The sequence below is a fragment of the Asparagus officinalis genome, chromosome 8 (genome assembly GCF_001876935.1).
Source record: "Asparagus officinalis chromosome 8, Aspof.V1, whole genome shotgun sequence".
Lineage (NCBI taxonomy): Eukaryota > Viridiplantae > Streptophyta > Magnoliopsida > Asparagales > Asparagaceae > Asparagus > Asparagus officinalis.
The window spans coordinates 83,197,784-83,210,538 of NC_033801.1; the positions used below are offsets into that span (position 1 = coordinate 83,197,784).

Consider the following 12,755-nt stretch of genomic DNA (forward strand, 5'->3'; position numbering starts at 1 on the left):
TCCAATATCTCTGACTGACGCATTTCAAACTATTGTTGTTGAACTGAATTGAGTGTTGAGAGATTCATCTTCATGATATCGTCATCTTATTTCTTTTGTTTTAGCTCCATTTTTTTATTGGTGGTTTGCTTCATCCACGCGAAAGCCTCTCCCATGATGGACTTAGCGGACTCCGAGTTTTCCACATTTTGTTTCCTCTTGAGCTTTGTCGTTTTCCTCCCTTCAGACCTTGCTATAATTCTTTTACTTCTGCAGTCTACACAGGAGTTAAATTTAGAATAATTAAACGTATGACGATTGAAGAGAACGATGAAGAAGACAAACGTGCACAGGAGGAGCCCATAGGTGTTTATAAGTTAAATATTTACCTAGTCAATAATTCTCGTACCAGATCTTTGTCTTCCTTCAATCTGAGCAACGCACCCGCAGAACTTGTTGACGGATAGTTGAATCGTTGACCAACGATGCATCATTTGGTTTGGTGTGTGGCTCGTTAGATCGGTGGAGTATTGGATAAAGTAATCGTTAGCTCTGTGCAAAAACTTATCTTTGTGTTGCCATGTACCTTGGATGACGTCTTAGCTCGTGTTCAGCCAAGCAGACACAAGAAGCTTATCCTCGTAGACAGTCTAATTTTCGGACCGCGTGTAAACCTTCTTCTTCTTTATGGTCGGTATTTCTTAGGATAACACTTGTTGTGTTGCCGATTGCGAGAACTCATGGATGAGGGTGACCTTCTTCTATGACGTCTGTGTAGAACGACGGGTATAAGACCGATCATTCACCGATAAGAAGTTGCGAATAAAAGTTTTGGGAGGGATCCATAAGATTTGTAATTTGATAGGAAAATATAAAGTTTTTTATGAGAGAATTGTGTGAAATGTTTTGTGTAGTAAAATGAGTATTTATAGAAATTTTTTACCGTTCATGCCAATTTTTTTAAATCTCAACGGCTAATTTACTGTTCATGTCAGGTGTAAAAAATCTCAACGACTAATTTACTGTTCATGTTAGGTTTGATAAATTTCAACGACTACGTTACTGTTCATGTCAGGTTTGAAAAATCTCAACAGCTAATTTCTCAAACTAGGCTCAAAGGTAAGGAAAGGTAGAGGGTTTTTTGTAATAAAAAAAAATTAATGGTTGGGAGCTCCCAAATGCTCCACAAATTTGTGGAGCGCTTGGGAGCTCCTTGGCACCCCTCCCTAGGCTGCGTGACACGCCAGCCAAAGGATCAACCTTAGGAGCTTGGGAGCTTGCTGGAGCATCTGCAACAAGCTCCCACCACCACCTCAGCCTTAGGAGGTGGGTGATAGCTTGTTGCAAATGCTCTTAAAATAGAACCAAGTTCATATCACCTAGCACCCACAACAAAGGATCAGATTTGTTCCCAAACTACAGTCTACTTGTCTACATACACATAGATAACAACATATTACATAATAACAGGTTCTCATCAACTCATCCATATGTTGGAAAGACACAAGAACACTTAAAATCAGGGTCCAGATGAAAGTATCAGTCCTCAGAAATCCGATGATAACCACGTGGAAGAGAGACACCTCTAAGAGAAACTAGGGTTAGGAGAGAAGGATGACAATCAAACTAGGGCAATGTTGCTCTCGCCACCAGGAGGCTTGCGGACCCCACCATAGTAGTCTCTATTAGAAGCCTTGCCATCAGCAAATATATTGCTGCCACTCATCTCCCTCAGCTTAGCAACGCTCAGCGGCTTCTCAGCTGACCCGGGTGGATGAAAGTATCAGTCCTCAGAAATCCGATGATAACCACGTGGAAGAGAGACACCTCTAAGAGAAACTAGGGTTAGGAGAGAAGGATGACAATCAAACTAGGGCAATGTTGCTCTCGCCACCAGGAGGCTTGCGGACCCCACCATAGTAGTCTCTATTAGAAGCCTTGCCATCAGCAAATATATTGCTGCCACTCATCTCCCTCAGCTTAGCAACGCTCAGCGGCTTCTCAGCTGACCCGGGTGGAGTGTCACCTTTGAAGATGTTGTTGCCCGTCAGCTCTTGAAACTTCTGGTTGTGAATCTTCTTCGCAGTCTTCATTTCAGGTTCCTCCCCAAAGTTGATGTTGCTCGGGCCACCAGAAGGCTTTAAAGCGAAAAGGGGGGAAAGGAATGAGGAAAATAATCAAATAGTGAGGTAATTGCATTACAAGAGGAGAAAATAATTGAAAAGGAAGGTCAAATCCTCCAGTATCTACATAGTTGATAATCGATTTATAAGATTCAACCCTATGAATGCTTCTTTCATCCATTCAACTCTATAAGAGGATGTTCTCAGTATGGACAGTGTTAACAAGAAGTCTGTAGAATAAACTCCATCTTATAACCAGTTGACGCAACTTTTTCATTATAATATTTCCTATCTTGTAAATACTTCATGCGTCATCATGTGCCAAGGTATTAGGTCGTAGAAAAACTCAAATCCTTAGGCATAAGAGCTATTGTAACAGATGGATTTCCTATCTTCTAAATACTTAATTCAGTGTTTTGTGTGATAAAAATACTGTCTTATGAATACTTGACGGGTATCGTATGTGCATCCCCGCATGTGCCTGCACCTGTTATCTGCAAACAACTAGGTTTCCTACTTTATAAATGTATGCGCATGTGCTCAACATGCCAACAACTATTAAGTGTGTTCAAAGAACTATGTATTTTATAAATGCGTGTGCATGTGAGATCAAACAACTGGATTTTCTATCTTAAAACAACTATTAAGTAGCTAACCCATGATGCAAATGAGTGTTGATGTTTTTAGGCTGATGGATAAGTCTATCTTTATAACTACCTCAACTATAAGCAATATTATTGCCTTCAAACAAATTGGTTTTCTATCTTATAGATACTTGTGTGAGTACTCCCACGTCTAGTATGGTGTGGGCTGCAGAACACATCCTAGCTTACAAATAATTCATGGATAGGTAATATAATTAACCTCGATAAATGGATTTCCCATCTCATATACGCTTCATGTGCTGTGTCAATGTGCATGCGTACAATGCATGTTTGTGTGTGTGTTCAAACAACCACGTTCAGTGGTCAGTCCAACATGACTAAAGTGGGGTCATGTGAATTCACAAGACTCACAGCTAGAAAGAGTTTCACAAAACCCTTCTTAAGTTAGGATTTTCTTAGAAAACACCCTTCAACTTTCATTGTTTTCCCCAAAAAAACCTCCAAAAAGCGTGAACCACATTTTCATCGACGAAAAATACTTTTTAGTTTAATTTTACTCATCAATGTAAAATTAGCGGTTGGCGCTGTCAGGGGGTTTTTTGGAAGATGTTGAGTACTGAAGGGGGTTTGAGGGCTTTTTTCTAAAATTTACACACTAAAAAATACATCCTACAATTCAAGGCCTGAACCAGGGAACCCAGGATTAGAAACACAAATTGAGGACGATATGTTTGAAGCCTAGCAACATATATTGAGAACAACGTATTTAATAGTGTTATTAATGATGCGATTACGTAGTTTTTTTTCTTTCAAAATATGAAAACTCAGTGAAGACAATTGTAAATTATTTCAATTGTTAATTGTGTATTGACACCACTTTCCAGATATATTGAGTCCGCCACTGACCAAGTTTCCATCTTATACATATGTAATTCATGTCTTTTTGCTTTAAAATACTTTATGAAAAGACTCTCTCACAAGTAATTAATGCATTTGTACAACTGTTGTGGCAAGAGAAAACAAACATAAATTTAAGACAGTTAATATAAATTAGTTCTACGAGAAAAAGCAAGATACTGCATAAAGACCCTGACTTTAAAACAACTATATAAATTAAATGAACTTTATCCATCAACTTACTCACATTGGAAACTTTTACAGACGTGTGTACGCTTCGAGCAGGTTCTCCAAAGTCCAGCTGTCCCTTTAACTCCAAATTCCGAGCCGCCAATGGCCTGGGTGGCACCTCAGGAGGAGGACCGAAGATGTCATGCCCGCTAAGCTCTTTGCACTTTGCTTCTGATAGCTGTTTTTTCATCTTAGCCTCTGCTTCACTTTCCAGAGTCCCACTTAATTCTCGCTGCTTTGCCACCTCTGTCAGTGTGGTAGGTTTTTTGGGTGAAACGCTCTCATCAGCACTGAATGAGATCTGGCTTATTCCACTAACTGCTTGCTGATGAGCATATACAAAAGCTGCTTCAGTCCCACACAAACACAAAATAATATGGGGAAAAAACTTTAAGTGGTATCAAAATCGAACAGAATGTAGCAGTTGCTGAATCCATACTAGTAGATACACAAAATAGCAACCAAAAGATCATGTAAATGCACGGCATTTTTTCCACTTGCTGCCATGGTAACTCAAATACTAGTAAAGAGCACTTTACTGGAGAGAGATGGAAAACACTGTCCAACAATTAAAATTCTGCAGTGCAATTATTTTGCAAAGTACATACTATACAATGGGTTAACTTTCACTCAAACTCTTACAATTGTCTTCTCTACTTAACCATGACAGGAAATTGTTCCTTAATATGTCATTCAATTTCTGACTTATTTGTACAGCTGAAATTTTGCTGCCATAATTTTTATTTAAGAACATCCAAATTTTATCATTTGTCTTGTTTGAATGTAAAGATAATGGTGAAATGTCAGGATATTTCAGTGTTGCTACAAGATTTGTCAGTATAGCAGTTGATATTAGGATAAGAATAGAACATTCCTAAAAAAAACTGAATTAAAACTCATCAACTTCTATTAAAGTCATATTTAATCTAGTCTACCTGGTAAATACGTAAACCTGTCTTGTTATTAGGATTTGCAGCAGCACTGCCAGTTTCTGATGCACCATTTTCACTGCCAGGAGCAAAGATACCACTGCCAGTTATCTCCCTTAACTTATAACCTGAACAAGGTTTCATCGAGCTGGAGGCAGCAAAAGAATAGATTTAATACATGAGGGAAAACTAAATCTACATCCAATCATCAACAATATAGCAGTCAATATGGTCTTTTTTTAAGTTAAAGACATAAATTGTGTCTTTTTTACTGCAAAATTTCAGTTGAGTAGAAATTTAACCTCCTTACATATCAGTAGAACAAGCAGCATTTATGATACAAGTTTGAACTATGAAACAAAATAAGTTTAGTACCTATAAAACACACAATCGCGCCCGAAGAGTAATAATAAGGCGAAAAGCATTAACATAGTAGGTGAAACTGTGAAAATTAAAATATCAATTCCATTAGGAATAAAAATTCAAGTAACAAGATATATATGTAACAACAGAGAGAGAGAGAGCTTTCAATTAATGAGCTTATCAAAGTACCCTCTAATTAGGCCTTTTGAGACTTGTCAAAACCAAAAAAAAAAGTAAAGCTTTTAGGCCCCTGTGAAAATTGCACTGAACATTTATCTCCAGAGTACAGCCGCAAAAGACCTGCCCACTTGACTTATATGCATATTCCAAATAATTAACAATTATGTTTATAAGCACTTCATGAATAACAATAAGACTAATACAGAGTTCACAACAGCTCTAATGAGCTGAACATATGCATGCTTCAAATATAATAAGATCAAGATGTTTTAAGGCATTTCAAGCTGATTCTTCAATGAGGTCTTCACTGAATATGTCAACCCAATATCTATTGCTGATATCCTTCTTTCAGTTCAATTGCTTGACCACTCGCAACCATGGAAAAGGCTACTTGGACCAGTGTTCTACTCCACGAACAGAACTCTACTCTGGTGGGTTAATTGCTTGATTATTAATAAAACTGAAAGGGATCTCCTAAAATATTTATATCTGGAAAGAATGCATTCAGACCTAACAAAATTATGCTTTGTTAGAACAGCAGCTGTCTACATGTTAAAGGACTTCAAAAGATGTTGCAATTGGCTCGGTGTACCAAGATGACAAAGTTTATGAAATATTTGAGATCACATGGGAAATAAAGTGAAACAGCATCACAGTTCACATATTTATCATGGCCTGTTTTAGAAACTTCATATTTTGGTCACCCCAGGCCCACCGGCCCATGGGCACGATGTGAGCCTTGGGACCCACTGAGTGCAACACAAGGCCTGGCTCCATCCACTGCCAACCACGTGTTGCACTCAGTAAGTCCCAAGGTTTGCATCCCACCAACAAGCTCGCAGTTCAGTGTGTTGAGTTATTTTTTGGTCGGGTCTGATTGGGTTGAAATAATTTCAACCCGTAATAACCAAACTAACCGAACATAAGTGTATAGAGATTTGATAATAAACCGTAACTTATAAGCTCCTTTCTTTTTCACATGCTCACACAGTAGGCCCACCCACGTGACCCTTGCATTTCCCAATTTAAATTAACATGTCTCCCACTAATAACATCGAATATAGAGAGGAAAATTTCCAAACAAAACCGATTGAATCATTCGAATTGATCAGTTCAGTTCTATTCGGCTCAGCTCAGTGTTTCTTGTCAGTTCGGTTTGGTTTCATAAAAAATTGATCAAAACTGATTGAACCGACCTTATGCTCACCCCAACTTCTGGTACACGAATTAGTTCCCCAAAATTGACCTACCACTTAGAAATATACGAGGCACAAAGTCCCTGCGCACATGCGAAAGTCGCAATGCAATATGTGGAACCTAGTGAAGGGAGACGCATAATAGAATATGAGCCAATGACTTTATTATAACTAAATACGTATGTCAATAAAATGTGAAATGAAACCATATCCCAACATGAACTATGTAAAAGAAAAGAACAAAGAAACGAAATCCACAAAATAGAAGTATCTAAATATTTTGTATGAAAAAATTTTAAAATGCATAATTAGCTTTCTAGTTTCTAGTTTTCCACTAAAAAACTTTAAGCGACCCAAAAATAATTTACAGCATACCACTATCGAACTTGCGTACCGAACCAAGCTACCCTTCATCGAATCTAAATTTTCTAAGTGGCAAATTGCATATCTGAATTCGTACCATGACCCGCTGCTTACCGCACACTATGTAACTTTTGTTTTAATATCATCCACTAGAGGTGAATTTATTCTAGAGAGAAATGGCAACAATTCTATAAACCGCTATCAAAGAACAAAAGATTCACCTTCAGTGGTATGATTTTTATTTCAACAGCTTCAGTAGTTTAGCAGCACCTATTCAAGTTTTGATGGTCTTGATAAAGAATTCATTTAAGAAGTATAATCCTAGAAAATAACAACACGAATCTTCTAGAAGCGGCAGATCTTCTTGGATTCGTTTACAATTCTATCTGTATGTTTTTTCCATGTCCATGTCATCTATATCCGCATTTTCTTAGATAACAACAATATATAGCTACTTATTCTCTCTAAAAACAATATATAACTATTAGTTATATATAATTATACAAATGGGCTCTTTCAGGTTTTCAAAATTTAGATGCAAAAAAGCTGCATGTAGTCAAAATCTATATGCAAAGGAAGAAATCAGAAGAATCTCTATTGTTAAATGTGTTTCTTATAAACATTAAACAAATTATATGACTGTTCACCAGAGCCCCTAACACCTACTGAGAATCTGATAACCTTCTTGATTCAGGTGTATCAAATCCACATTACGTGGCCCTTCGTATGACTCCATGAGGTTCTCATTTTATTTATGGATGCCTTCATGTGCTTCACTTATTCTCTAGCTAGCTAGTTGTTTCCAGGCACCTTTTCTTTATTGGCACCTCTCTTCTACTTGCATTTTCTCTTATCTTCTTTCCTTCCAGGATATGGACATAAAGACACCAATAACCCAAAGAATCCCCTTGTCTAACCAATATATCTATAGCAACTCAAATTACTCAACATGCATGCACTCTGACTACATAGTGACCCGAAGCAGCCGAATACACTAAGACAGGTAAATACCTGGGGGACAAACTCTGGCTGTTAGTTGCTTAGTAGTTTTTACTTTTGCATTTCTGATATAACAGATCCTAAATCACACCCAACAAATAAATTAGGAACTACTAAGTTCTAATGGGTAAAAGTTCCTGCTGCACAAGTACTCCAAAATCTACCTACCCTTGAATCTCTCTAGGTTATAAAAGTGAATGCATGCAATTTTGATGTCTTCCAAGGAAGAGAAAAGACTAATGACCTCTGTTGTTATGCCAGAGAGAAGGATGGATCCAAAAGATGGTTAATTTCAAATCTTTGTTATTGCTGGAAAAACGGATTGAAAAAGATTGAGCTTTCTCTTATTAATTCTTTATATGTTTTTTCTCCTCATTTATTATCTTTTATTCATTCATATTATTTGGATCATAAATAATGCAATAAAATCATGATTTAATTGGTTATGATTATTAGATATTATGTCCAATTTATTATTATAATGGTTATTTTATTAATTATACTATTAAACCTATCATTAACAGTGGAGTCTCCACATATATAAAAGGAGGAAGAAGAACAAGAACAAAGGGAATAGTTTATAGTTCGAGGGAAGGGAATGAGAAGGGGATCTTTCTTTTTCTCTTATTTTCTTCCATCAGTTTTCTCTTTTCATGTCATCTCAATTTCCATTTTATAAAGAAGATACAACTCTTGAAATTATTACCCTATTTAAAAGATTAATAATTTAGGACAATGATTATTACTAATTTCGGACAAAGATGGATTGGTCAGTACAGAACACCATAAGAAATTAGTAGTTAAAAGATAATAGAATTAATTAGTAATAAGTGGTATTTCAATCATTTACTTGATTCCTATATCCAACAGTCCCCTCTCCTAAAGTTTCGCAAACACCTCATGATCATCTCACCTAGACATTTGTGTCTTGCCTTGGCTGACCGCACAAGGTCAGAATATATCCTTTAGGGCAGTGACAACACGCCCACCGTAAGACCAGTAATATTTATCTTATGTTATTTACATTGTAGTTAACTTTGTTTTTAAAAGCAGAATATCTGACAGCTATGATTATGAATCTATGCTAGATCAGTAATCCGATCATGAATCATAAAACTTCCCAATAGAAAAGATTTTAGGGAGAGACTAACCTCCTAATGTATAAGAGATCCAGTCTACTGCATATACACATAAATATGTCTAGCACTTTAAGCCCTGGAAGTAAATGAATGCTTGTGATTTAGTTCTATCGCTGATAGTTCCAGGAAAATGAGTAATACGATCGTATTATACCATTGCACATATGATGCCTTCTCTTGAAATGAAGGTGCTCTTACACAACTTGAGGTGTGAAGCAAGAATTGGTTGGCATTTCCCTCTAAGACTCAAGGAGCTGAACTTGTGCTATGTAGATCATATTTCCACTTTTTTCTTTTTTCTTTTCTTCCATTCTGTAAAGTTTTGTTAGTTGCTTAAATTTATTAGAGTTAGGTACTCGACTCTGACATTTCCCCCAATGGTCTCAGGGCAGCTTTAAACTATCTTTTGGTTGCTGAAGCATGAGTCATATCTCGACATAACCTTGATGCCCCATCAAAATAGACTTCTGCACATATTCAATTCTGGAGCATGTGCTTTGCGTCACATAGGGGATTATTTATATAGTAGACTAAATAGTGAATTAAGGCAAACATTATTTTGTGCAAAGAATATGCAAAAGGCTGTTTAGGAAAATGTATGCAAATATTTATGCTCCTAGAAATACATGAACACAAAAAATTAAATGAAACCCATCTTTACCAATGAAGAAGGGTTTAAAACTTATAGGACTGTTTACACACCTACTAAATGCAATTTTCTTCATCTATTCCAACATAAAGTTTAAACTATACAATGTACCACTCTAATGTTCGGCACATACGTCATATAAAACAAAGTTTAAGTAATCTCCCAAGACACAAATCCTTTTCCTGCATCATTGCATTCACATGCCTCAAGTCAAGGGAACAAGCAGCACACCAGATTGTATTACCATCAATGAGCAATAAATTCACTTGGTATACTTATTCATTCTCTTGGTTCATTAATCACAAACCATACAAATATATTGAAATGGGAAAGTACACTTTGCTCACAAAAGTAGACAATAGAACTTGTAAAAAAGTTTGTAAGAAAATTAGTTTGTTTCCTAGAAATAACAAAACCTTTCCGAAGAGGTTCATTATTATTTTTTAATAAAGAAAAGGTGTAGAATCTCACATCACCAAAAAAAATCTAGTTCAATTACTCATTGAAGTACAGAATCAACTAACAGTTAATTTTTACAGTTATCAACGTTATACATTATGACAACTTAACCACTACAATTGCAAGGCACATGCTTTATCCACATCAACAAAGCAATGAAATCTTTCACTCTTCCAATCCTCTGAAATTCTAGCAACTGGAAGACACTTTCCATAAAACACTTCCTAGAAATTAGGATTAATGCATGGTACCCCAAATCTGATAAATGCACGTGTATTCTACAAAGTGATTTCTGCCCTAATGATTCAAAGCACTCCAAATTCACAAAAAATGCATGCATTGCTTATTGTGTAAACATGCAGTGGCCCTCATGACAAGGCATCTTCTTCAACTTCAGTGGATGAACTATCATCAAAGTATTAACACAACGATTAAAATGTCAATCTTATAAGCAGAGAAGCTCATGAACAAATGACTTGCAGAAGAATTATTCTAAAGTGGGGGAAAATAACTAAACTTCACCAAAATTGAAGATGAACATAATTCCCAATAAATTTTGCATTTTGCCAGAGGATTGATAAGAAGAATGCCAAATGAAAACAGTGATTACTATGAGTTTATATGTGCTGATCACAAATTTAGACGCTAAATACACTAAATCAATAAAATAAAAACACCGCAAATTTTCAATCTACAGCTAATTCACGTTAGATAAAACTATCTCTCTCCTAAATAACTTGTTCAGATCAAGACATAAATAAAGCGAACGGATCCAATAACAAAAGCATCAAAACCCAAAACAAACCCCCAAATTTTCACCAGATCTCTCACCTTTTGATCACTTTTTCCGCCTCCTCCTCGCTCATCTGGCCTCCAAACATCACCGGAGAGATCCCACTCGCGGGCTAAACAAACAAACCCAAAAAAAAGAAAAATCATTTTTCATTTTCGTTCCATTTCCATTCCAAAAATAGAAATCAGGGGGGAGAGCTTTCGTTCCAAAAAAAAGGAGATCCTAGGGAAGCTAAGCTGACCTTGTTCGTCCTCCTCGACGCCGAGTCCGCCGCCGACGGATCCGCCTGCGCGGGAGGGTTTTCCGACCAAGTGAGCAGATCGGCGGTGGAGGTGTGGGGTTTCCTCACCGGAGTGCTCCTCTCATTGCTTTCTCCCTCTACAAAACTTTCTCTCTCTAGAAATGGCAGCTGAAGGAAAAAGAAAGAGTGTTCTTGAAACTGACGCTGGGGCTACTCCCTCTTCTCTCTGCTGCTCCCTTTTGATTTATAGATATTTTTTTTAGTTTGTTTTCTCTCTCTCTCTCTCTCTCTTCTCCTCTCATCTCTCTCTTCGCGCCGGCAGAAAGCGCTAGTGAGCTCGATCTCGCGTAGGCTGACGTGGCCGCCGTAAGAGGAGAGACGATTTATGAGCTGATTTTTAAATTTCAAAAACAATTTGGAGGTTTACGTTGCACCCCCTCGTAGATAATTAATTGGCGTAACGTAATTTTAGTATTTATGTGAGGGGGTTTATTACAACCGTATGTAGACAACTGCCGCGCACAATTATTCTCGTATTTATTTGATTTGATAGTACTACATAAGGCATAAATAAATTGAATGTCGTAACCTATATTCATAATTAGTTACATAATTAATGGTAACAACTAGAGACGAGCTACTATCAAAGTCTTATTTTACTAATTTATTTATTTAACATTGATGGGAATAAGGTAACAATTGCAATTCTCACAACCTTTGGAGAAAAATCATCTGATGCTTACTTACTATTCGGCTAAATTACCGATTGGTATTTTTAAGTACTACACCATGGTTTGGCATTTGGTCTTTCTAGCAATATTCAGATATTACTATTGAATTTTTGCAGCAATAAAAATATTAAAATGAAAAGCGAGTCCTATATAAGTAACAATTTGATAATTTAGTTATTGCAGAAATTTAATATGAAATCATTAATATTACCCAAAAACTAAAAATATCAATAATGTGATAAAATTTAACTCATACTACTATTATTATTACCAAATTTTAATCGATAATGCGATCATAATGCTCATAAACGTTTTGAAAGTTATTGACGTCTTTTTTATGAATCTGGTGTTTTAGATTTGTTTTTCTTTTTCTTTTCTATTTTTAAGAATGAGACACTTAAAAGAAGTTTTTTTTTTAAGTGTCCGTTGTTCCCCCACAATGTAAAATCAAGCTTTGCAACTATGAGTCAATGAGTAGCTAATTCCTTCAAAATGTGGCAATCTAGTACTTGAGCTTAAAGTTTTCAACGTGCATACTTAGTGTACAGTTTTAATCTACGAGAAATCTCAAGTACTAAGGATTTAACAAGCTTATCCCCTCACAATACAATGCTTCAAACTTAAGTTTTTACAGCTAGTCGATGGCTGTCCGAGAAATATAAAAGAGAAAAATAAAATGCCTCTGGTGGATTCGAAGGAAAGAATCCGAGATGCTCACGTGAAGCCATTACTAATTTTCAAAGGAGGAGTGGGAGTACGGAGCCCACAAGCTGAAGAGCACAGCTAACGGGTTAGATTCTCGTATAAAAGATCGGATAAATAATTGTCAGAACATGCAACAAAAATGACCACGAAATTTTTTTTACCCCAATTTTCAG

The 12,755-nt window shown here is 36.4% G+C and overlaps 1 protein-coding gene across 2 annotated transcripts; it reads right to left on the reverse strand.

Annotated features, from left to right (window-relative positions):
- On the reverse strand, positions 1,360 to 11,421 carry LOC109819624. 2 transcript variants are annotated; one of them, XM_020385401.1, is made up of 6 exons: positions 11,147 to 11,421; positions 10,944 to 11,017; positions 4,771 to 4,912; positions 3,852 to 4,160; positions 1,950 to 2,117; positions 1,360 to 1,705 (listed from the first exon to the last, which is right to left on the reverse strand). In XM_020385401.1, the coding sequence occupies exons 2-6, from the start codon at positions 10,991 to 10,993 to the stop codon at positions 1,601 to 1,603; spliced, it is 774 nt and encodes a 257-aa protein (XP_020240990.1). In that variant the 5' UTR covers positions 10,994 to 11,017; positions 11,147 to 11,421; the 3' UTR covers positions 1,360 to 1,600. The 2 variants fall into 2 exon arrangements, with proteins under 2 accessions (XP_020240990.1, XP_020240989.1); XM_020385400.1 differs by lacking the exon at positions 1,360 to 1,705 and having other exon boundaries at positions 1,759 to 2,117.

What these genes read in the sequence shown, in the direction of transcription:
- LOC109819624 (XM_020385401.1), bottom strand. Translation starts at nt 10,993, where the DNA reads ATGTTTGGAGGCCAGATGAGCGAGGAGGAGGCGGAAAAAGTGATCAAA. An exon ending in CAGGTTTACGTATTTACCAG is followed by an intron (nt 4,161 to 4,770) that starts GTAGACTAGATT and finishes TATGCTCATCAG; the next exon opens with CAAGCAGTTAGTGGAATAAG. An exon ending in GCGTTGCTAAGCTGAGGGAG is followed by an intron (nt 1,706 to 1,949) that starts ATGAGTGGCAGC and finishes AAGCTGAGGGAG; the next exon opens with ATGAGTGGCAGCAATATATT.